Source organism: Dendrobates tinctorius, unplaced genomic scaffold (genome assembly GCF_039654945.1).
Source record: "Dendrobates tinctorius isolate UK_male_01 unplaced genomic scaffold, ASM3965494v1 ptg000046l, whole genome shotgun sequence".
Taxonomy (NCBI): domain Eukaryota; kingdom Metazoa; phylum Chordata; class Amphibia; order Anura; family Dendrobatidae; genus Dendrobates; species Dendrobates tinctorius.
Genome location: NW_027361714.1, coordinates 22,255,738 through 22,282,635, shown reverse-complemented (window position 1 = coordinate 22,282,635; position 26,898 = coordinate 22,255,738). Strand labels below are relative to the sequence as shown.

The 26,898-nt window shown below is 42.6% G+C and overlaps 1 protein-coding gene across 3 annotated transcripts in view; it reads right to left on the bottom strand.

The window, feature by feature from the left end:
- The window catches only part of TPD52L1 (TPD52 like 1), a 295,522-nt gene that overhangs the window by 227,790 nt on the left and 40,834 nt on the right, over positions 1-26,898 (bottom strand). For all 3 annotated transcript variants that reach the window (XM_073575755.1, XM_073575754.1, XM_073575756.1), the window contains exon 2: positions 5,385-5,500. In XM_073575755.1, the coding sequence (XP_073431856.1) occupies positions 5,385-5,500 (116 nt within the window). The remainder of the gene's footprint in view (positions 1-5,384; positions 5,501-26,898) is intronic.

Here is a 26,898-nt window from a genome sequence, read left to right as displayed (position 1 = left end):
TTGTGGTATGCCTCAGTTCACACTGCCCGCTTTCTCCAACCAAATGTAGTGCAGTGGGGTTGGTGCAGTGTGACAGACAGGCAGTGACTCAGGAAAGTTCAAAACAAAGTCTCTTTTAACGATCAGCGTACTCACAAACAGAAAGCAAATATAATCTTCCAGATCTCAACCGGGAAACAAGAGAGTCCGTAACTGAGACTGGCTGCCGTGGACGACAGCACCGTCGTGAATGCTGAGGGGTGCCAGGCCTTTTGACTCCTCTTAGCTCTGTGTTGCTTCACACAGTCTGAGCTATGCTGAGCCTCCTGCTCTGCACGCTTGCAAACCAAAACTGACACAACCAACCCTCTGCTGCAGGGTTTTTACATGGAACCTGTGGCTGTAGGCCACTTGGAAGACCTGGTGGGAAGGAAGCCCCACTACCATCCTGTAGTCCACTTCAAACATAAAAGCCCATGGCAGGTTTTTACTTAAATCTGCCTTGGGCAAATAGCTTGCCCAAGACCAACACTTACTTTTATTTTGCATTGCAAGCACAGTTATGCCTGTGACTGCAATGCACTCCCACGGCCTCAATACTCTTCTGTGCGCATCCTTGGGGACACATAGAGATCCTCGCATATAACACAGGTCACTGCCTCACAGCTGCTACATAAGACTTTTTACACATCAAATAGTTAAAATACAGTAAAAAACAGGTATTGAAGATCTATTGGAAATATGATTACAGTTTATGACTATTTAGCAAGTGACAAAGAACATTATCAATATAGCTATTATAACCTATAATTTGCTAATATGCTATTTTACTTGTTATATGTTAGATACAGTGGGGAAAAAAGTATTTAGTGAGCCACCAATTGTGCAAGTTCTCCCACTTAATAATATGAGAGAAACCTCTAATTGACATCATAGGTAGACCACAACTTCGAGAGTCAAAATAAGAAAACAAATCCAGAAAATCACATTGTCTGATTTGGCAAGATTTATTTTGCAAATTATGGTGGACAATAAGTATTTGGTCACCTAAAAACATACAAGATTTCTGGCTCTCAAAGACCTGTAAATTCTTCTTTAAGAGGCTCCTCTGTCCTTCACTCATTACCTGTAGTAATTGCATCTGTTTGAACTTATCAGTATAAAAGACAACTGTCCACAATCTCAAACAGTCACACTCCAAACTCCACTATGGTGAAGACCAAAGAGCTGTGGAAGGACACCAGAAACAAAATTGTAGCCCTGCACCGGGCTGGGAAGACTGAATCTGCAATAGGCAAGCAGCTTGGTGTGATGAAATCAACTGTGGGAGCAATAATAAGAAATGGAAGACATACAAGATCACTGATAATCTCCCTCGATCTGGAGCTCCATGCAATATCTCACCCCGTGGTTTCAAAATGATCACAAGAATGATGAGCAAAAATCCCAAAACAACACGGGGGGACCTCGTGAATGACCAGCATAGAGCTGGGACCACCGTAACAAAAGTTACCATCAGTAACACACTGTGTCGCCAGGGACTCAGATCCTGCAGTGCCAGACGTGTCCCCCTGCTTAAGCCAGTACATGTCCAGGCCCATCTGAAGTATGCTAGAGAACATTTGAATTATCCAGAAGAGTATTGGGAGAATGTCATATGGTCTGATGAAACAAAACTCGTCGTGTTTGGAGGAGACAGAATGCTGAGTTGCATCCAAAGAACACCATACCTACTGTGAAGCATGGGGTGGCAACATCATGCTTTGGGGCTGTTTCTCTGTAAAGGGGTCAGGACGACTGATCTGTGTACATGAAACAATGAATGGGGCCATGTATCATGAGTGCACACCTCCTTCCATCAGCAAGGGCATTGAAGATGAAACGTTGATGGGTCTTTCACCATGATAATCATTCCAAGCACACCACCAGGACAACGAAGAGTGGCTTCGTAAGAAGCATATGAAGGTCCTGGAGTGAAACATGGAGAAATTGGAGTACAAAGTCCAAAAAAGTGCATAAAAGGTATAAGTTTATTAAACACATATGTATCAAATACACTAATAGTACAAAGGCAAGTAAAAATAGAGGTGTAAAAAACACTTAAAGCAGCTGGATCAGGTAAGTAGTGGCAAACAATGTTCCCCCATGAGCGGACACAAAACTAGTAAAGTGCAAAGTGCTAATGCTACACTGGGCAACGAATGGGATAGGACTAGTGTTTACAACAAAGCTTCATATTACTGTGCATAAATCAAAGAAGCTATGTATTCCCTACCCCCATAGTGCTTACCCATAGTTCGTGCAGGGAGACCCACGTGCCACGCCGCCACCGACGCGCGTTTTGCGTTAGCTTTCTCAAGGTGCGGTGACATCAGGAAATAGATATGCAAGCACTTGCTATGCGAATTCCGTGCTGGTGCAGTGAATCATTCTGCTGACCGTGTACAGAGCATACCACATCTCCTGGGCAGGGGAGGAATCAAAAGACAATACTGACATACCTGGAGCATGGCTGAATGGATCACGACCTTCAATGCCGTTCGCTGTCCCAATGATATGGAGAAAGCAGAGAGATCACGTAACAGATTGCTACTTCTGCCTTACAAATGTAACAGGATATTCAGCAAAGAACAAGAAGTCAATAGAATATCCTAATCTTCCTTCAGCCACAAGACCTGTGCCACATGATCAAAGTCTTCATGTTCCAAAGCCGCCCAAAGTATGGACAATGGAGGACGACGAAGATGAACGAACAATGTCAGTGGAAAAAGAAACTGGTGCAGACCCAAACTTTGAGCCTTCTACATCTAATCCACATCTGTTCAGTCAAGCTGATCTGAGTGACTTGGTCAGAGATTTGAAATTGTCAAAGAGGCAGGCAGAATTATTGGGATCAAGGCTACAAGAACGGAATGTCTTATTACCAGGAACAAGAGTTTCTGTTTTTCGCAGTTGTCAAGAAGACCTTAATCAATTTTTCAACCATGTCAACAGTTTAGTCTTTTGCAACGACGTCTTGGGGTTGTTTGATGCTCTTGGATGCGAACATGACCCGAAGGAATGGCGACTATTCTTTGACTCGTAAGGCTGAAGGTGGCTTTAATACACAACGGAAATATCTATCCTTCTATACCTACTGGACATGCTGCACACATGAAAGAAACGTATGAGAATATGGAGTTACTGTTGACCCTCATTAATTATAGAAATTATAACTGGAACATATGTGGTGATCTAAATGTTGTTGCACTTCTTGGACTGCAGCTTGGATATACCAAGTATTGTTGTTTTATTTGTGAGTGGGACAGTTGTGCACGAGAAATGCATTATTTCAGAAAGGACTGGCTATTCCGCGAAAACCTGGTTGCTGGACAGAAAAATGTTTAACATAATCCTCTTGTTGATCTAGCAAAGATATTTCTCCCTCCTTTGGCATATTAAACTTGGGCTTATGAAGAATTTTGTCAAAGCAATGAACAAACAATCGGAAGCCTTTTTTTACTTGCGAAAGAAATTTCCAAGAATAAGTGATGCAAAGATTAAAGAAGGTATTTTTATTGGCCCACAAATCAGAGATATAATGAATGACAGTAGCTTTGATAGTCTTTTGCAAGGTGCTGAACAAGTGGCATGGAGAGCCTTTAAAGATGTGACCTTCAACTTCCTTGGCAACAGCAGGGCATCGAACTTTGAACAACTCGTGGACAACATGCTCACAGCATATCATTTAATGAAATGCAATATGTCACTAAAAATGCATTTTCTACATTCTCACTTGGACTTTTTTCCAGCCAATCATGGTGCTGTTTAGCGATGAACACGGTGAAAGATTTCACCAAGATGGAGATAAGGTACCAGGGAAAGTGGAGTACATCAATGCTGGCTGACTATTGCTGGAATCTTATTCGAGAGGCATCTGACATGGATTATAAATGAAAGTCGTCTGCAAAACACTTTTGAACAATTGCTTTTGCTACTGACCTTGATACACATGGATGTAGTGTCTCGGATGTCAAAATGTAGACTATAAACTGTTGTTTCTCAATCCCACCTGCCAGCTGACGGAATAGTTTTCAACAGCTGACATGTGCCCGCAATAGGCGCAAGTGGAATCGCGATCCGCCCGCACCTATTAAATAGTTAAATGCCTGATCTGAGCATCACCTCTATGAAGCAGAGGTGATCACGCTATGGCAGCTTCTAGCTTCCTATGGAGGGTATTGAAGCATGCCAAAAGTTAAAAAAAAAAAAAAAAAAAAATGTTTAAAAATATAAAAAAAATAAAAAAATATAAAAGTTCAAATCACCCCCTTTCACCCTAATTAAAATAAAACAATAAAAAAAATCAAACCTAAACATATCTGGTATCACCGCGTTCAGAATTGTCCGATCTTTCAATAAAAAAAATAATTAATCTGATTGCTAAACGGCGTAGCGATAGAAAAAATCAACACGCCAGAATTATGTTTTTTTTGTTGCCGCGACATTACATTTAAAATGCAAATATGGGCAATCAAAAGAACGTATCTGCACAAAAGTGGTATCATTAAAAACGTCAACTCGACAAGCAAAAAATAAGCTCTCGCTTGACCTCAGATCACGAAAAATGGAGACGTAGGGTCTTGGAAATTTGCAAAATTTTTCTTTTTTTTTAGCAAAGTTTGGAATTTTTTTCACAGCTTAGATAAAAGAGAACCTAGACATGTTTGGTGTCTATAAACTCGTAATGACCTGGAGAATCATATAGGCAGGTCAGTTTTAGCATTTAGTGAACCTAGCAAAAAAGCAAAAACAAAACAAAAAACAAGTGTGGGATTGCACTTTTTTGCAATTTCACCGTACTTGGAATTTTTTTCCTGTTTTTCAGTGCACGACATGGTAAAACCAATGGTGTCATTCAAAAGTACAACTCTTCCCACAAAAAATAAGCCCTCACATGGTCATATTGAATGGAAAAATAAAAAAGTTATGGCTCTGGAAAGAAGGGGAGCGAAAAACGAAAAATTGAAAAAAGCTCCGGTCATGAAGGGGTTAAAAACTTTACATGATACAGACTTTTGGAGCACATATTCATGTTCAGCATATCAAAATCTATACAATAAAATTTCCCTGAAATTTGTTGCGCAGTGTAATTGTTTATATTTTGCTTATGTATTGTTTAATTCTCACAGTTGTGCAATAACGTTTGATTTGAGAATACACAGAGACTCTAATTGACTGTAAGGACTTAGTGCAGTAATTGTTCAGGTATATACTAGTTATTAAAAGCTAAATGAATAGATTTTGTCAGTAAATAAATATTAATAATTATTGGGAAAAACTGTATTTAGTTACATATTTGTGGTCCAAGTTATTTTTTTTCCTATTCCAACATAATAAAAATGACAGTATAAAGTGACGTGTACCTTAGCCAGTTCATTCTTTAGCTCTTCTTTCTCTTCCTCAGATATTATTTCTGTATAGTCAATATCAGCCGCCAGTTCCTCATCTGTTTCCTGTAGTGGCTGAGTATCCAAGAGATCTGTAAAGAAGCAAGCATTCTGATATAATCAGTAACTTGTCAGAAGTGATGGCATGTTCACATGGTTGCACAAAAATATCATTTTGAGTAAAATGCCAAAGAAATTATGACAAAAGAAAACCATAGGCCTTAGCTGTCTAGTGTCACTTCCTCATAACACAAAACTGATATACAGGGGTGATAATGACAAATACTAAAGCATGCAAAAGCTGTAGAAGTGGAATCAGTAACTTTATTGAAAGTGGATGAGTTTTTCACTACAAACCCAATGACTGCTTTCCCTATTCTAGCATTTTTTAATATGCCCTATCTGCTTCAGATTGTTGGAAAGGATTACACATGTTGCCAATTAATGGATGTGAAATCCGACATCAAATTAACATCAAAATTCACCACAAAAGTAACATATCTTGGGCTCTTAAGAGACATGACGGATGTCTAAGTGGTCCATTTGCCACCCAATATTTTTTCGGCTATTTTTGCCACTAAAAATACATGAATCCTTTTGACAACAGTCAACAGATTGAGATAAGTCATGTATATAAGTTTAAAAGGAGTTTGTTAAAGGGTTAGTCACAACATGTGTACACAGCTCACCAGCATCATCATATCCTTGTTGGTGGGCGCTCCTCTATGAGTAACCGTTTTGGTTGAACAGCATCCGGATTTTCCAGACTTTGTTGTGTACTGTGACCTATTCAGGTTTGTCAGTGCTTGTTCTAAAGTGTACACTGTTATTTCTGTAATCGCATACAGAGATAACATTTCTTTTACAGAAGTGCAGCTCATGGGGAAAGCGAGCAGTGATTAGGAGAACTGATTTGGCTAAACCACCAAGAGGTGGGGACCACAGGATTGGGATTTGGCAGGACTGATAACAAGAGCTATGGCTCAAGAGCAAACAGGGAATGGAAAGTGAACCAAGAGGAGCCGGTGAGAAGCACTGGCTAACAGCTCAATAGAAATTAATAAGCTGGAGAGAAGTTGCAGAGATCTCATGGATCTTGTAAATACTCCACATGGAATGCAGCAACTCTGCAGGCCTGGCAGGCTCTAGTGGTCAATCGATCTCATTGGCAATGAATTGTAAACATTGTAAAACTCTCATAGCAGGAGACTGCTCTCAAAGCAGGAGGATGCAAACTTGCTTTTTTTCATGCAGCTTAATTATACCAATTTCAAAACATGAGGATAAACCCTTAACACACAAGTTCCCTTTAAAAAAAGACTGTATGCTCTTTCTAATTCACAGTATGTCTATTTCAAACTGGTGCTATATGCAAATGAGGGTGCCTTTTTAGTCTGGACCGCTAGTTTTGGCCAGCAAATAATTCTATAACATGATTTTCCCGGAAAATAAAGCCAAGCTGTGAACAGCTTCTCTTTCAGTTGCTGTACACATCGATGATTTGACAGGATGCAGATATTTTCTTTATTTTTTCACTATAGCATTTGCAAGTCTAAAGTAATGAGCATTGAATTGTGCTGAACTTCAGTTTATTTATATTACACCCACAATATTGCTCTCAATGGCTAATGTAATTAGAAATAGAGGCTCCTAGTGTGTAAAGACATAGGAAAATGCAAAATATAAACTCATAACTACGACTGTTCATGTTGAGATATTGCTATGTGTACAATAATTTCAAGCAATTTTACACAGATAATATTCTTAAGGCGTACTTAAAGGGCTTATATTCCACCTACTATCTCATTTCATAAAAGCACACATATCCTCATAATCCAGGTATTACATAGGAAATGTGACTGCCCCCACCTGTTCTTTCTGAAAGCCCAAGATCCCAATATGAAGTCGTACATAAGATGTCAAACTGTTCTCTATGCTATGAATATGTACAACAGTGCCAATGAACCTCATGTAAAAGGTAAGTACAAATATGCTACCTTTCTGACTAATAACACTTAAGCCCAACTCGTACTTCATGCTTAACAATTATATTAAGACTACTGCATTTTTATTGTGCTGCATTTATTTAAGAACAAAAAATCTGCAGTTGTTTATTAAAAATATTTAATTGTTTTGTTCTGCTGGTTGCACGTATTACAATCCATTGCAAGCAGCTTGATGCTGTCCAATATCAACCTCGACTGCTGGGGTTCTTGAAGGCTCATTCTTCATTTCCTCCTGCCTTTTCCTGAATGAATCTAAGCTCCATTGTAATTTACCTTGATATGATCAGGATTGAGCATAGATTCTTATAGGGATGGGAGACTGAGCCAACAGGAATTCCAGCTGTTGGGATCGACACTGAATGGCATTAAATAACTTGCCATATATTGCTTTACATGCAGTATGCAGTACTAAAAATGGTTACAAAATCTAATGAAAACAAATTACAGAAATATTTTTTTCCTCCACAAAATACAAAGCAAAAAAATAAATAAATGGTGTCCATAGCCTTTTAAAAGATATTGGATTTTTTTAAAATCTATTTTTCCCCCAAACAAGTATGGGACAACAATGCTCTACAAAAAAAGGTCCAGCAATTGATCTCCTCTTTCCCAAATGTTTACAGACTATTATAAAAATAAGAGGGAATTATAAACATGGGTAGACATGGCTGTGTGATGTGTTGCTGCCATAAATTTCTAAATTAGGGTTATTTATTGTTATAGCGCCATTTATGTTATGGTGCTTTACATGTGAAGCAATTTAGTTAACTTTTTCAAATGAAATGGAAAATATCTAACCTTCAACTTCTGACATGTATTCCATGTTCTTTTGTGAATAAAATATGGCTATAAGAGATTTCCAAATTATTGCAGTCTTGTTTTCTTTAAATTTTTGGGGAATTGCGGTTGTAAAGCCATTGGCCAAGTTAGCCCCTTTTTGCTCAGTGTGTGGCACATGGAACAGGTTGAACCATCACTCAAGATTTATTCAGCTCAACCTGAAGCTCTTTGGATGTTGTAGGTTTTTCAATATTACATTTCAAATGAACTTTCGGAGACTTCTCTCATCAATTTTCCTCTTTGCATTACATCTTGGAAGGTTCTTGACTGTTCCACAAGTAGCAATTGAAGCCAGAATTGTTGTGAGTTCATTTTCCCCTTCGTCACTGAGGTCTGGTGAACTCCCTATTCTGGTAAAGGAAGGTAATGAGCCTGATTATCAGGCACCTGAGCCTAATGATGATGACTGGCTGAGTGGAGTCACGGACTGGATATAAGGCTGCCGACGCCCTTCTGCCCTGCGGGTGATTTCTCTGTGGACTTCTAGGAGACCAGTCTGATTCCTGCTCCTCTAAAGCTAAGTTTTCTGCTTTGCCTTTTAGCATTTGTGTTTTGTTTTTGTTTGCTTTGCTTTTCTGGATTCTGCCATTCCCTGTTGGGGTGAGCTGAATCTCCTTTTGTCGGTTGCTCTGTCTTCAGAATATTCCTGAGTACTGACATAGTCTTTTTGAAGCCTAGCGTCTTCAGGGCCTTTTTCACTGTCAGTCTGTTGGCTCTTATTTTCATAGGGTTTTTCACGGATTGCAGACAGCAGCCTTCCTGTCCTTTCCTATCTAGTTAGCTTGGGCCCCGTCTTTGCTCAGTCTATCTTTCTGTCTGTGTTGTGTTCTTTCTTCTTGCTTCACCGTCATTATATGTGGGGGGCTGCCTTTTGCTTTGGGGTCTGCTCTGGGGCAGTTTAGATTTCCCTTTCTGTCTTTAGGCTATTTAGTCCTCCGGCTGTGATCGAGGGGTCTAGGGCATCGTAGGAACCCCCCACGGCTACTGCTAGTTGTGTTGATATGTTCAGGGGTCTGCAATCCGATAGCTGCCAACCTCCCTGGTTTTCTGGACTTAGCTAGCATTTCTGTTTTTGCCTCCTACGGTGACTCAATCATAACAGAGTCACCCGCCATACCGCAGATCCTAGGGTACTCAATAGCAGGAAAGAATTGTGTTTAAAAAAAAAAAAAGAGAGTGTGTATATTCTTTCCTCTATATTCTCTGAGGCCATAGGGGGAATTTTTTTTTTCTCTCAATGGAGATAAAGCAATTGTCTGATCGTGTGGAGCAGCTCGCTGTGGAAGTGCGGGGAATTTCCGCCTACCTTGCTCGTTCGCATGCTGTTGAACCAAAGATCCCTACACCTGATGTATTTTTTGGGGATCGATCTAAATTTTTGAGTTTCAAAAATAATTGTAAATTATTTTTTGCCTTGAAGCCTAACTCGTCAGGGAGCTCCGCGCAGCAGGTTAAAATTGTCATCTCTTTGCTGCGTGGCGATCCCCAGGATTGGGCGTTTTCTTTCAAACCAGATGATCCTATTCTGACTAATGTGAACGCATTCTTTCAAGCCTTGGGGTTGTTGTAAGACGAACCTAATGCTATTGATCAGGCTGAAAAGACCCTGTTGGCATTGAACCAGGGTCGAGATTCTGCAGAGTTGTACTGTCAAAAGTTCCGAAAGTGGGTGGTCCTTACTACCTGGAATGATAATGCCTTGGCTGCTCTCTTTCGGAAGGGTTTGTCAGAAGCCGTAAAAGATACTATGGTGGGATTTCCTGTTCCCTCTGGTCTGGACGATTCTATGTCATTAGCCATTCAGGTTGATCGGTGTTTACGTGAACGCAGGATTGCACGAGAGGTGTTGCCACCGGTTGAACAGACGTCTGAACCTATGCAATGTGATAGAGTTTTGTCTAAGGCGCAACGTCAGGAGTTCAGAAGGCGTAATAAGCTGTGTTTTTTCTGTGGAGATGCCTCGCATATTATTTCTGTTTGTCCTAAACGAGAGAAACGCTTTGCACACACGTTTTCTGTTGGTGGTGTTCAACCTAAGTTTCTTCTGGCAATTACTCTGATCTGCTCCCTGTCCACATTTTCCGCCAAGGCTTTTGTGGATTCGGGAGCAGCGCTAAACATAATGGACTTGGATTTTGCTAAACGTTGTGGATTTCCGATGACACCTCTGCAGATGCCTATCCCTTTGAGGGGGATTGATGCTACTCCTTTGGCGAAAAATAAACCTCAGTTTTGGACCCAGGTGGTCATGCGGGTCGCCCCAGACCATCAAGAAAATTGCAGATTTTTGGTGTTGCATGGTCTGCATGATGCCGTTGTTCTGGGGTTTCCCTGGTTGCAAATTCATAATCCAGTTTTGGATTGGAAATCTGTGTCTGTGGTGAGTTGGGGTTGTCGGTGTGCCTTTAGTCAGGCTCCAGTTTTTTCCACCTCTCCTCAGTCGCATGATGTTCCTGACTATTTGGCGGACTTTTATGATGTATTTAGTGAGAATGAGTCTGCGTCCTTGCCTCCTCATAGGAGTTATGACTGTGCAATTGAACTGAGCCCGGGGTGTAAATTTCCCAAGGGTCGGCTCTTCAATTTATCTGTACCCGAGCACGAGGCTATGTGGTCCTATATTAAGGAGGCGTTGGAGAAGGGTCATATTAGACCATCCTCTTCACCCTTAGGTGCCGTTTTTTTTTTTGTGGCCAAAAAGGATGGTTCTTTAAGGCCTTGTATTGATTATCGTGCCCTCAACAAAATTACTATTAAATATCAGTATCCGTTACCCCTGATTTCGGATCTATTCTCTAGAGTTAGAGGTGCTTGCTGGTTTACCAAGCTTGACCTCAGGGGGAGTATAATCTTATCCACATTAAGCAGGGTGATGAATGGAAGACGCGTTTAATACTCCGGAGGGACATTTTGAGTACCTGGTGATGCCTTTTGGGCTCACTAATGCCCCTTCTGTCTTCCAGTGCTTCATGAACGATATTTTCCGAGACTTTGTCGATAAATTTTTGATTATCTATCTGGATGATACTTTGATCTTCTCCAAGGATTGGGATTCTCATGTGGAACATATTCGGACTGTGTTCCGGATCTTGAGGGAGAATTCCCTGTATGTCAAAGGATCGAAATGCCTTTTTGGAGTACAGAGGATTTCATTTTTGGGATTTATTTTGTCTCCGTCAACTATTGAAATGGACCCGGCCAAGGTACAGGCCATTTATGATTGGGTTCAGCCCACTTCTTTGAAGGCCCTCCAGAAGTTTTTGGGTTTTGCTAATTTTTATCGGAAATTTATAGCAAAATTTTCTAGTATTGCCAAGCCATTGACTGATCTGACTAAGAAGGATGCTGATGTGTTGAATTGGTCTCCGGAGGCTGTTGCTTCCTTTCAGGAGCTGAAGCGAAGATTTACCTCCGCCCCGGTTTTGCGGCAACCTGATGTCTCACTCCCGTTCCAGGTAGAGGTGGATGCTTCTGAGATTGGTGCAGGAGCTGTTTTGTCCCAAAAGGATCCTGTAACATCTTAAATGAATCCCTGTGCTTTCTTTTCCCGAAAGTTCTCTCCATCTGAACGTAACTATGATGTGGGGAATCGAGAACTGTTGGCCATGAAATGGGCATTTGAGGAGTGGAGACATTGGTTGGAGGGAGCTAAACATCAAGTTGTGGTCCTCACTGACCACAAGAATTTGATTTACCTAGAGTCGGCTAAACGCTTGAACCCTAGACAGGCTAGATGGGTTTTGTTTTTTACACGTTTTGATTTTGTGGTCTCTTTTCTTCCTGGAACTAAGAATGTCAAGGCAGACGCCCTCTCTAGGAGCTTCTTTGCTGAATCTCCTGTGGTGACCAAGCCTGCTACCATCTTAGGCGAAGGGGTAGTTCTTTCTGCCATCTCGCACGATTTGAGACTTGCTCTGCAAGAGTTCCAGGAGGACAAACCTGAGCGTTGTCCCAGTGGAAAGTTGTATGTTCCTGACCAGTGGAAGAAGAGAGTGATGTCTGAAGTTCATTGCTCTGCATTGGCTGGTCATCCAGGTATTTTTGGTACTAGAGATCTGGTGAGTCGCTCTTTTTGGTGGCCCACCTTGTCTCATGATGTCAGGAATTTTGTGCAGTCCTGTGGGACTTGCTCCCGGTCTAAATCTTGTTCTCGCTCTAGTGGGTTGTTGATGCCTTTGCCGGTCCCCAGGAGGCCATGGACCCATATTTCAATGGATTTCATCTCTGATATGCCAGTCTCTCAAAGAATGACTGTTATTTGGGTGATTTGTGATAGGTTCTCTAAGATGGTTCATCTTGTACCACTCCCTAAGTTGCCGTCTTCCTCTGAGTTGGTGCCCCTGTTTTTGCAACAGGTGGTTCGCTTGCACGGGATTCCTGAGAACATTGTATCTGACTGAGGAGTTCAGTTTGTGACTAGATTTTGGAGGACTTTCTGTTCCAAGCTGGGAATTCAGTTGTCCTTCTCCTCTGCTTTTCACCCTCAGACCAATGGGCAGACAGAGAGAACAAACCAGACCTTGGAGTCGTATTTGAGATGTTTTATTTCCGCTGATCAGGATGATTGGGTTTCATTTTTGCCCTTGGCCGAATTTGCTTTAAATAATAGAGCTAGTTCTGCCACTTTGATGTCACCTTTTTTTTGTAACTTTGGGTTTCATCCTCGATTTTCTTCAGGGCAGGTGGAGCCTTCTGCCTGCCCAGGTGTTGACACTGTGGTGGAGAGAATGCACCAGATCTGGGACCAAGTGGTGGATAAGTTATCTCTCTCCAAGGAAAAGGCCCAGCGGTTTTCCAATCGACATAGGACCATTGGTCCCCAGTTTAAGATTGGTGATATGGTGTGGTTATCATCAAAAAATATTGCTATGAAGGTGGCTTCTCCTAAGTTTAAGCCTAGATTTATTGGACCTTACAAGATTTTGGAGATTATTAATCCGGTCTCTTTTTGTTTGGCTCTTCCTGTCACATTTAAAATCCATAATGTGTTCCATAAGTCCTTGTTGAAGAGGTTTGTTGAACCAGTTGTTCCTGGGGTGGCACCTCCGGACCCTGTATTGGTTGAAGGTAACATGGAATATGAGGTAGAGAAAATACTGGATTCCCGTCTGGCTAGACGGAGACTCCAGTATTTGGTTAAGTGGAAGGGTTATGGTCAGGAGGATAATTCCTGGGTCTCTGCCTCTGATATTCATGCCAAAAGATTGGTGCGTGCCTTTCATCGGGCTCACCCTGATCGCCCTGGTGGCGTGGTTGAGGGTTCGGTGACCCCTCCTCAAGGGGGAGGTACTGTTGTGAGTTCATTTTCCCCTTCGTCACTGAGGTCTGGTGAACTCCCTATTCTGGTAAAGGAAGGTAATGAGCCTGATTATCAGGCACCTGAGCCTAATGATGATGACTGGCTGAGTGGAGTCACGGACTGGATATAAGGCTGCCGACGCCCTTCTGCCCTGCGGGTGATTTCTCTTTGGACTTCTAGGAGACCAGTCTGATTCCTGCTCCTCTAAAGCTAAGTTTTCTGCTTTGCCTTTAAGCATTTGTGTTTTGTTTTTGTTTGCTTTGCTTTTCTGGATTCTGCCATTCCCTGCTGGGGTGAGCTGAATCTCCTTTTGTCGGTTGCTCTGTCTTCAGAATATTCCTGAGTACTGACATAGTCTTTTTGAAGCCTAGCGTCTTCAGGGCCTTTTTCACTGTCAGTCTGTTGGCTCTTATTTTCATAGGGTTTTTCACGGATTGCAGACAGCAGCCTTCCTGTCCTTTCCTATCTAGTTAGCTTGGGCCCCGTCTTTGCTCAGTCTATCTTTCTGTCTGTGTTGTGTTCTTTCTTCTTGCTTCACCGTCATTATATGTGGGGGGCTGCCTTTTGCTTTGGGGTCTGCTCTGGGGCAGTTTAGATTTCCCTTTCTGTCTTTAGGCTATTTAGTCCTCCGGCTGTGATCGAGGGGTCTAGGGCATCGTAGGAACCCCCCCAAGGCTACTGCTAGTTGTGTTGATAAGTTCAGGGGTCTGCAATCCGATAGCTGCCAACCTCTCTGATTTTCTGGACTTAGCTAGCATTTCTGTTTTTGCCTCCTACGGTGACTCAATCATAACACAGAATGCCGAGATGTTTTAAGACAGTTTTGTATCCTTTAGACTGCTTGTACTTTATGATAATAGCATTTCTGGTTTGCTCAAACAGTTCATTTTTGTTTTTGCCACTGACAAATTGGAACAGGCAACAAAACTGGTCTTTTTAAGCATCAAAGCCAACATTCAAAGGTTAATTAAAGTCATATGAGCGCTGATAATTTTTGTAGACGTGATTAATCATAGTTTAGTATCATTTTGTCCTTTGTTTTCAACTGAACAAAGGGTTTCCATGTCTTGGAATTGTTTTCAATTGTATATCCTTTTTTCCTGCCATGTTTTTAATTTTGGAATTTTTTGTCTTGTGCTTTTTCGTATCAAACATATGAATTTTTATGTATATATTCAAACAGTTTTGCTAAAAATTTCATTTCTAGAGCTACTTTACATAGTTTACTTAAAGGCATCTTCTAGAACTTAACAGTTTATGACCCACATGGTAGGATAAGTCATCATTTTAATATCGGTGGGGATCTGACACCAGGCACCCTCACCGGTAAGCTGAAATGTTCACCAGTAGCAGCAAGAATTAAGAAATGTATGAGGTGGAGAACAGCAGCCCTATACTTTAGTTAGTAGAAAATTCCTGCTGTTCAGGTCCCATTTTAGTAAGGCTACTTTCACACATCAGGTTTTCGGTGTCAGGCGCGATCCGGCGTCGTACCGGAGCGCCGGATCCAGCAAATATTTCGTAAAACCGGATGTGACGGATCCGTTTTTCTGCCGGATCCGTCTTGTTCTTGACAGACAAAACCGGATCCGTCTCATCCGGTTAATCCAGTTTTTGTTCCGTTTTTCGACGGATTACGCCGGATCCGGTTTTTAAAATCGCCCCTTGTGGCCTTCCGAACGGGATTGGCTACTGAAAAACTATATATAGCGTGTTCCTACAGCCCTTCTTTGACAGGTTGTAGAGGAGAAAGTGCAGGTTGGAGAGAAGAGCAAGTTACTGGCGAAGATGGATGTTGTGATTGGAAATATTTTGAAGAATTTGGCGGATTTTACAGCGGAGGCGAATCGTTTGAGGGTGATTGTTCTGGAGAAGGAGAGAGCAAGACAGCAGCGCATCAGGCATCGTAGACGACGTTTGTGGATCCACCCCATCACAGCCAAGAGAATGACGCGTGGGGTCTATTCTACACTCTGCATGGACCTTAGACGAAACCCGGATAAATTTTTTGGATATGTTCGGATGAAAATGGAGAATTTTGATTACTTGGTGGAGCGCATTGCACACCTCATAAGAAAAGCTGACACCTATTGCCGTTTCTCCGTTTCACCCGCAGAGCGTCTGATGGTGACTTTAAGGTAAGCCACATTTATTGGATATGCTCACATCAGAGCACACTTTCACTGCAATCTTGTTGGTGGTAGTTTGTATCTCCAAGTGTTATAGCTGAGTTTTGGTATGTAATGCTGTGATTTTTAACTAATTTATTGTTTTTTAATTCCCCACAGATTTCTTGCAACTGGAGAATCCCTTTCGTCACTGCATTTCCACTACAGACTCGGGATTTCAACCATATTTGGAATAGTGAAGTACACATGCCGTGCACTGTGGGACTGCGTAGTTGAAGAGTTTTTACCAGAGCCCACAACAGAGAGGTGGATTGAAATTTCTGAAAAGTTTCTACAGATATGTCAGTTTCCGAACTGCTTGGGCGCTGTGGATGGGAAACATATCCGCATTGTAAAGCCAGCAGGATCGGGATCGGAATATTTCAATTACAAGAAATATTTCTCCATTGTCCTCATGGCCATCTCTGACGCGGAATACAAATTTATTGCTGTTGATATTGGGGCCTATGGCCACTCCAATGACTCTCAAGTTTTCAAACTGTCTGCCATGGGGCGTAAACTGTATGGAAACACCTTCCAGTTCCCATCCCCTAGACCGCTGCCGCAAACATCTGGTCCACCTATGCCTTTTGTCTGTGTAGGGGATGAAGCATTCCAGCTGTCAGAACACCTTTTGAAACCCTACTGTAGCAGAGGATTGACAAGAACAAAATGCATTTTTAATTACCGGCTAACAAGAGCAAGAAGAATGGTGGAATGTACCTTTGGTATTCTGACAGCCAAATGGCGGGTCCTATTGACTGCGATCAACCTCAAGACAGAAACTGTGGACGAGGTGATCAAAGCTTGCGTGGTACTCCACAATTTTGTTATCTGCAAGGAACCCATTTCCATTGAGGACACCTCTGAAGAAACCACCTTGCAAGATTACCATGACATTACCACTAGAAGTTCTGTGACGGTTTCAGTAATGAGGGACAATTTTGCACTATACTTTATGTCACCTCAAGGCAGAGTACACTGGCAGGATGACAGAGTGTGAAAGATTTGTGCCCTTAACCAAACTTGTGTACCTTCTGTACCAACAGTATATACCTTTGCCAACCAAAGTTGGCTATCTTGTCATGGTCTTACTATTTTTACCTTTAGGCCACAGGTGTGCACCTGGTTGTGTTTTATGCAAAGTATTTCACCTTGTAACAAAAGTTGTGTACATTGTTAGGAAATCACCAACAATAAACACAACTTTTTAGGCGAAATACTTTGCTTCAAACACAACCAGGAACACAACTGTGGCAAAAAGGTAAAATTTACCCACAGTTATATACCTGGTTTTGAATACCTTTTTACCTTTGAAATACCCTGTATTTAACCTTTTTTTTAAACATAGTTCGCCGCAGAAAGAAATGACAGACAACCATTGTGAAACGATAATTTAACTTTTATTTAAAATATTTTTTTTTTGTAAAATGTTTTTAATGTGCAAAAAACTTTTTTAAAAAGGTTTTAAAACCAACAGGGCATTTTTATTACAAAACACATCATAAATCTGTGTAGTGTGGGGTGGAAATACTGCTGGAGGGGCTGCGGGACACTTCGACACTGGGAGTGTGGAGAGAGGATTGGGATCGTGGTGGGGAAGGAACAGTTAGAGGTGAAGGGGTGGAAAAAGCTACAGAATGGGTGGACATGTGGGAGGCAGAAGAGGTGGTGGGCAGTGGAGTGGAGGGTTGGGCAGGGACTGTAGGAGCAGATGATGTTGATGGCAAGTTGTATGGGGAAAGAGTTTGGTACGGGGAAGGAGTTTGGTACGGGGCAGGTTGCTGGAAGTGGGGAGATGTCTGGTACTGGGGAGGTTGCTGGTACTGGGGAGGTTGCTGGTACTGGGGAGGTGGCTGGTGCTGGGGAGGTGGATGGTATGTAATAGAAGGGGGAGGATAGAAAGTGGCTGGAGGGGGTGCAGGTGGAGGAACTACTATGGTGGGAGGAGGAGGTTGGGAGGTAACGTGCTGGAGAGCACCGTGGCATGAATGCATTACATGCATCTGCTGGGTAGGAGAGAGCGTTTCCATGCGCTCAACAACAGACCTGAAAAAGGTGTGGTTTGGCGAAGATCTTGCTTCTGAATGCATGGTTTGCAGAAGTGTCTTCACCTCCAGAATGCTGGAGTTGATCTGCTGAAAGCCTGTGGAGATTTGCTCTGACAAGTCTTTTAGACAGTTCTGGAAAGATGCATTCAGATGCAAGAACTCTGGCGCATAAGTCTTTTCCTGACCCCTCTGCCGCTGCCGCCCAGTACCCGCAGGTGTACTAGAGTTGGCAGGGGCAGAAGGGTGGGGTAAAGGGAAAGCGATCTCCTCACCAGCAGCTTCATGTAATGTAGGCGGCCACGATGCTCCTGTGCTGGTGGATGGGACAGATGGGTCGAATGTGTGGGAAGGCTGGGAAGGTGCAGATGTACCGGGGCAGTCGAAGTGTCCCTCGGTGCTGGTCTCCTCAGGGATCGCCTCAGAAGGGTCCAATCGTGCAGGCTCCCGAGTGCTGCTCACCGTGCTGTGGAATAAAGAGAAAAAAAAAACAATTAAAATAGTGACACGGTATGGCCCTGGCTGAAAAAAAAAAGTTACATCTAAACATTTTTTTCACATGTGGTGTGTAATATTTACCTTCTGGTGACCATTGTTTCCCGGAGGAACGACAGGGCTTGTGCGTACTTGTACTTGCTCCTGCGTCCTCCAGATCCACTCGGGGCCCGCATCTCTTTATTGAACTCCTTCTTGAAACGATCCCTCACAGACCGCCACCGCTTCACAATTCTGTCCCCTGAAACGAGAAAGGAGTGGTTAGTATACAACATCAGTGTTTCCCAAACTCCAGTCCTCATGGTCCCCAGGGGTCATGTTTTCAGGATTTCCATAGTAAATGGAAATCCTGAACACATGATCCGTGGGGACCACGAGGACTGGAGTTCGGGAAACACTGGTTTACATCAAGCAACCGATACTGTATATACTTACGCTCTTTAATCTGGGCCCGAGCATCAAGGTCCTCCCAGCGGTCCACAAGGAGCGAACAGATTTCCTCCCAGAGTCGTCGGGTAACGATCAGGTCAGCATGGCGGCGGTCAGCCATATTCCATAGCGGCTCCCTTTCTCTGACGAGATCGATGAGGTGGTCCACATCAATCCCTCCATCCTCACCGTCAGAGTCGGGAGCACGCTGTGAAGGCTGTTAAAGAAAAAGACAAAAATAACATAATTAGTCTCCACAAAAGAAATGAAATAAAAAGTGCAAAAAAACAAAGCAAAAATATTTATATTTACACGCTGGTGACCGCCGCGTTGCTGTCGCCGACGACCCTGGGAGGCACTGCGAGGACCTCTTGGCCGAGCACCAGATTGGGAAGACTAGAGAAGAAAACAAAAAATGTTATGTCTTTGGATGTAGGCATTTGTTTGCTGTGTGTGGTCTGCAGAACATTGTTTTCTATGTGTTGTGTGTAGTGTGATGTTGTGTTTCTGCGTTTGATGCAAAAAACTTACCAATTGTGAGCCCACTCCAGGTGTCTGTCCACCCCTTCCTTCTTCTTCTGGGAGCTCCTCTTCATCTTGTGATTCCTGTTTTGAAATAAAAGGCAATGAATAGACATATATTACAGAGATGATGGATTTTGGAAATAAAAACTTACCGTCAAATGCTGACGATGCGAGGGAGGGCTCCCAGAAGAAGATGTGCTGTCTTCCTGCTGGCCAGACTCCATGCCTGTGGGTGGTGTTACTGCTGCTGCCAGTGCTGCCACTGTTGCTGCTGCTGCATCTCTTGGGCGGCTGTTGAATAAAGAGAAACAAAGGGCCAATGAATATCTTGATATTCCATGGCCCTAGTTTGGAGGAATGGGGGATTTGATAATTACCATCTCTCATCTGCTGCTGGACTCCCCTCCCGTTGTTCAGCATGCTGCTCCATTTGGGGTGGTGATGGTGCTGATGGTGCTGCTGCAGTGGTCTCCTGCCTTCTCCTGCGCCTGGTTGCTGTCTTGGGTGGCATGTTGGGTGTGGCTGAGGGTCCCACTGTCATGCTTTTATATATGTGTCTTGTGGGCAGAGCTACTGAGCATGCTCAGACCAAAAAAAACGGATCCGGCCACCGGATCCGGCTGTCGCCGGATCCGGCGCATTGCGGCGCTCATAGGCTTTTTCGCCGGAGACAAAAAACGTTACAGTAGCCGTTTTTTCCAGACCCGGATCGCGACACATTGCCGGATCTGGCGAAAACCGGATGAAACGCATGGCCATCCGGCTCGATCCAGCTCTAATGCAAGTCAATGTGGGGGAAACCGGATCCGGCATTGCATTTCGCCGGATCCGGTTTTTGTCAAAAGCGCTGGATCACGCCTGACGGCGAAAACCTGATGTGTGAAAGAGGCCTAAGTGAGAGATAAAGAGCAGTACTTGGCAGCAGCCAAACTGAAGAAGTTAAAATAGTCACATGCTCATTGTTTGGGTGGATTCCAGTAGGAAGCCGCTTGTGCTTTATACTTAAGAGTTTTACAGTAATAGAAATGAATAAACAACTAAAGGAAATATCTTTACAAATAAATTGAATATATTTAATTATAAAATTACAATCTTTTTGTCTAGGGAAGTAATCTGAATAGAATTAAAATTGTCGCCATCATGTTATACTAACAGAAGCCTTTGGGACAGGTACTTGTGAGCATGTGCAGTAGAAGCTCCTTTCCGCTCCCATCATATGTAAGCAGATGTGCTTCCCTATTACCACTGGAGATACCAGGGGTGCTAAACTAAGAGGCCACTCAAGTTTTAGAGCGTCCTGTCTTTCAGAACTACTATACATTGCTTAGGTTATCCCCAGGTCACAATAGTGGATCTTCTTGTTGTACATTCTCACAGGCATCTGTCCTAACATTCTAGGACAGGTCTATCAGTGCAACAAAATGGCGGCCATTTTAATTAAATGGTGATTACTTCCCTCCCTAAAACTCTGTGTGCACACAGTGTTACAACTGACACCGGTAAGTCCAGCGGATGACACAACATATACCAACAACGGGTTGGAATGGGGAAAGGAAGACCCTAACAGTAGGGGACAAGGGATGGGGCACCTCCTGACTCCAACCTGTACCTGTCTCTAAACTCCCCTAATGCCCTATGCGGATCCTTCTCTATGCCGCATCACGTGCCTAGTCCCCGATTGTCACCTCAATATACCCTGGCTAGTCCAATGGCCAGCAAGGTCGCTAGCTTCACCACTGCAGATGGTAACAACACAGAGGAAGTGACAAACACGACACAAAGTAAAGGGAAATAATACTCAATGACATGCTCTGCAGCCAAGCTCCAGATAGCAGAAGAGAAGGCTCCAGAAATCCAAGAGCTCTCCAGCAGCAGCAGCTATACCACTAACACCAGGAAGCTCCAAATTCCTAGGCTGGTCTGCAAAGAAAACTCTATAACCAATAGTCAGCTGATGGGTCATGTAAAGTTTTAAAGGATGGTGGAGTGATCACCACCCATATCAGCTGACCAGCAACAAAGCAGCTACCAGCATGGAAACTGACATTAACCACTGCTGGCCCAAAAGGAAAAAAGCTACATTTAAATTATAGCGGAACCAGAGCTGCCACGAATCCAAAACTAAATCATGACACACAGCCTCACACTGTTTTTGATTTTATTTTTGTTTGTTTTTATGCGATTTAAAAATAAAAAAAAGTCAAAGTGGTGAACTTTTTTTTAAAGTTAGATGTGTGATGTAGTCTTTACATTGGAATGTAGCCAAATAATTGGACAGTGAAACATTTCTAAAGAATGCAAATTACTGTATATACTCGAGTGTAAGCCAAGTTTTTCAGCACATTTTTTTGTGCTCAAAACGCCCCCCTTGGCTTATACTCAAATGAGGTGTCCAGAACATGGAGGGGGCGGGGCAGCGGTGGAATAGCGTGTCACAGGAGGTAGGGGAACCAGCTGCTGTGGCTAACTCCAGTGTCCGCTGCTAAAGAGAAATGAATATTCACTGCAATGGCAATGAATATTCATTTCTCTGTAATAGCGCACACAGTGTCAGCTGCAGCAGCCAGCTCTTGCAGATGCCGGGGGATCATGTGTGCCGCTACTTAAGAGAAATGAATATTCAGCTCTCTCAACTTACATGGTCGTGGAGAGAGGTGAATATTAATTTCTATTAAGTAGTGGCACATGTGACCGCCCGGTGGCTGACACTGTGCACGCTACTTAATGCTCACTGCCCTCCACGCTGCGAGGGAAGCAGGAAGGTAAGTGTAATGGTTTATGTTTGGAGCCATGCATTCAAAGATAGGTATGGAGCCGTGCATACAAGGATAGCGATGGCGCCATGCATACAAGGATAGGGATGGAGCCATGCATACATGGATAGGGATGGAGCCATGCATACAAGGATAGTGACGGGGCCATGCACACAAGGATAGGGATGGGACCATGCATATGTAAGGGGGTGACGGAGGCCGCCATGTGCCTCTCCCTCTCTTGACCGTGTTGACATAAGAATATGTGCTGTTCTAGCAAGTTTTATGTACATTATTATAGCTGCTTAATGTTATTATACTGTGGTGTACTTCACATTTACTTGGCATAGGATTAGGGAAATATAGAAGATAGAATAGAAGGGTTGCAGTAGCATAGAACAATATAGGGTATAGATTAGTGGGACACCATAGACTTAGCGAATGAGAATGCCAGCACAAGCATAGTTAGAATAAGGGGTTTTTCAGGTGGTGAGGAGTTACAGCTGGGTATAGTGCAGAGCAGTAAGACAGAGTGTGGAGACTTCCTGATTAGGGCAGAAGTGATGTAGCAGTGAGAGAGGACAGACGGATAGCCATGTGGGTGAAGTTTGCTGAGGCAATAAGGCACCCCAAGCTGAGCAGCGTGCGAGTGGTCACCATCTTATGAAGCAACCATCCCAATGAGGATCTTGGGTCTACGGCCAGGACTAGGCAGAGATGAGTGCACCTTTTCCAATTGAAACCGGACAGGGGGAATGGGAGGAAGTTGGTGGACATAGCGGCACGAACACCACAGAAGAGAAAGGAGTATCTGTGGGACAGGAGTTGTAAGAGACAGGGATGCAAGTGCCTTCAGGATGGGCGTTGTGTCAGAGAAGGCAAAGAAAGTTCAAGGAATGCCCCTGTATGTGAACTGTGCTATGTCTGTAACAAACCAGACAGGCCTAAATGCATCTGCACTAGTACAGGGTGCACTTTTTATATTTCTTTCAGGGTGAAGTTGGGCCCAAATGGTTCTGCAAACTTGTGGCCTCTGTTCACACGGGATGCATTCTAGTTGGAACTGGGCAGCCCCCCTATATGGTGTTACTAAGAGGTTGTGAACCAGAAGCCCTGCATTCCCTGTGTGAACACTGCCACATGCGGATTATTTCTTCTGCACTGGTGTACCACATGGCCAATCCCTGATTGTAGGCTGGCTGTTTCATTTGGTATTTAAAGATAAAGGATGGTGTGCACTCAGGTCTGTAACGGGAGGAGGTGCTGGTGGATTGGACTAAGAAGCCCTGAATATGGAAAAAAAGGTATAATCCACCGCACACTACTACTTGATGATTTGCAAAAAATAAGTACATTTTATTCAAACGAAGACATCCAGTCTAGACAAAGAATAGTGCCACAACTTCAATTGTAGTATATACACACACACACACAGGTTTTCCAGTAAGCTACCCAACGTTTCGATCCTTCCGGATCTTACTCAAGGGGTACTATAAAATAAGGAAAACAATACATAAAAATAAAGACTTTGCATCAAAGATTCCAACAAAAAAGAGAAAATATAGACTGGCAATGGGAACATAACACATGTAAAAAAAGGGGACAATAAAATAGACCAGGAATTAATATGTCACATACAGTTAAGTCTTGTACAAAACAAAAAAAAGGAAAAACAACAAAAAAGGCTAATGTACAGTTTATTAAAACACAGGAGTTTTCAGAGCAGAGCAGAGACCTAATGGTCTTATTACCTTGGAGAAAAAAAGTCTCAGTATAAGGCACTTATGAGCAGAGAGTGGTCACCTTTCAGACTAGTCCCAGGTACTGTATTGTGTGAGGACAAGTTGCATCTATGGCTGCATAATCTTTAAAAAGAGGCACAATTATTAATAGGATTAGGACCTACGTGTAAAAGTAGTAAAATAGTTGTGACAAGGACCTTGTTATATACCTTAGAATTAGAATCGAACTTGAATAGGGGCTGTGGTAGCCGTCATATAGGTTTTTGAACCTGAGAGGCAAAGTAGCATAGAAAGGTGGGGTAAATAAATAATAGTATGATACATTTTTTTAATATTTCACAGGTATATAGAGACTAAAATAACGTAAATACCTGTACCTTAAATAGCTACGCCAAAAAAATCGGTGACGTTACAGCGATATCGCTATGTGTAATGGGGGCTTAAGACTACTCGCTCATTCCTACTCGATACAGGACATTTCCTCAGAGTAATCAATGACCTTAAAACCGTCTCTCCTGATAGCTTATTAGTTACACTGGATGTGAATAGTCTCTACACATCCATATCTCACACCAAAGGCCTACAAGCCACTAGGTCTCTACTAGAGACTTCTAACATGACAGCTGACTCTATTCAACTGTGCCTCGACTTACTCACACTAGTACTGTACGAGAATTTCTTTTTATTTGAAGACATATACTACGCCCAGTGACGGGGGACAGTCATGGGTTCCAATGTTGCGACGTCTTACGCCAATGCTTTCATGAATTCCTTTGAGGAACAATTTATTTACCCTACTGAAGACTTTTGGCTACACATAAAAAGTTACCATCGTTACATTGACGATATTTTCTTAATTTGGACTGGATACACAGATTCTTTGCAGTCATTCTATACCTATCTTAACTCTCAGGACCCACAGTTACAATTCACCATCCATCATGACACAGAATCCATTCCATTCTTAGATACTAGAGTAGTTAAAGATCCACAGGGGAACCTTACTACGGATCTATACACTAAGCCAAGTGACTGTAACAGCCTCCTACATTATTCAAGTAGCCACCCTAAAACCACAAAAAATAGCCTTCCAAGATCTCAGTTTACACGGATATCCAGAATTGTCACTGATCCTAATTTACTACCTCTTCGGTTAGGAGAGATGTCTAATAAATTTAGGGATAGGGATTATCCAAATAAGTTACTTGAGAAAGAAATGATACGGATCTTTGATCCACCAACTGCAGATTTGGCCATTTCTAAACCAAAAAGAGTTCCATTCGTACATACATACCATCCCCTAATGCCAAGGGTCCATTCAATCATCCGCAAGCACTGGCCACTACTTTCAAGGGCATACCCCAACATTGAGGCTTTTACCACATCCGCCCTTATGTGCAATAGGCGAGCTCCAAACATTAAAGACAGATTGGTACGAGCAGATGTTGGGAGCAAGGCTACAGGCCCCATACAACGTCATCTTGCCACTCATCGCAGAGGGACTTTTCCTTGCCTTAGCTGTGCTTCATGCTCCAATATTATCAGATCTGACACAGTGACTCACCCACGTACAGGAAAGTCATTTCCCATCCGGGGATACCATACCTGTGACTCAAATTTTGTTGTTTACGTCATTAAATGTCCTTGTGGCCTCCTATACGTGGGTGAGACGACACAACATGTCAGGGATAGAATTGCGAGCCATAAATCCACCATACGATGTGGCAAGACATGGCTACCAATACCAGACCATTTTTCCAAGCAAAAGCATCCCGTAGCACAGCTTAAGTACCAGGTCATCGAACAGGTACCAAAACCAAGGAGAGACGGCAACCATGTTAAATTATGGAAAACAAGGGAAACTTTTTGGATTCATAAATTAGATACCCTATCACCAAAAGGCTTGAACAGAGAAATCAATTGGTTACTATAACGTTAATTATGTCCATTATTATTTTTTCAGACACGATAATCAATTACCCCTCAGGGTAAGTGTTTCATTACCGATTTTTTATTTTTACCATTTTTTCTTATTTTCATATTTTTTTCTTATTTTATTTTTTATTTTTCATTTTGAGATTTTTTCCATTTTTACTATTTTCCTTTATTATAATTTTCCCTTTTTTTGTCACTCCCCCAGTTTTAGTTTTATGTTTATCATTCTTATTTTTATCTATTTTTCTCCCTATTTTTATGATTTTGTCTTCATTTTTTACTTGCCCTTATAAAAAAACCATATTTATGTTTCCCTGTATAACCCCTAAATCCAAGCCTTGGCAGTCCGCCTATTTGGCTATCTATGTGGACTATATTTCCACCTAGCGCGCCACTGTAGCCCTCTAATACTGCCTCCTTCTCTATGTAGATGGTACTCAACCAAGATGGCAGCCGTTACTGCCATCGTGCATGCGCAATTCTCAATCATGTCCCCAACCAACATGACGGCTGTAGCCACTACTGCGCCTGCTCATCTGGACGCCGCATCACTTCTGGTCCGGCGGTCCTCGGCGCCCTATTTAAATTCCCTTCAGTGCCCACACTGGCACATCCAGGACACACAGGGAAAGGCACAGGAGCGCCACCCTGACCTCTGGCTCCTATCTTGACCCCGACACCTTCCCAAGTATTTGTCCTTACTTCCTGACCTTGAATCAGACCACCATCCATTTTGGGCTATTTAAGAATCTGCCACTTGCTCTCCATAGGTCTGCCATTGGAGACACTTTGAACAGTAACCATTCTGCTTCTGCTGCATCCACAAGGTATATAAAGAAAACTCCCTTCTCCTTCCTTTTTTCTTACTAAATGCCAGCAATAGCACCCTCTAATATTATGCTAATTCTACTATAGGTTCGCTGCTGATAGCGGCCCACAAAATAATAACCTTATCCCGACGGGCTATTTAAGGTACAGGCATTTAGGTTATTTTATTCTCTATATACCTGTGAAATATTAAAAAAAATGTATCATACTATTATTTATTTAACCCACCTTTCTATGCTACTTTGCCTCTTAGGTTCAAAAACCTATATGACGGCTACCACAGCCCCTATTCAAGTTCGATTCTAATTCTAAGGTATATAACAAGGTCCTTGTCACAACTATTTTACTACTTTTACACGTAGGACCTAATCCTATTAATAATTGTGCCTCTTTTTAAAGTTTATGCAGCCATAGATGCAACT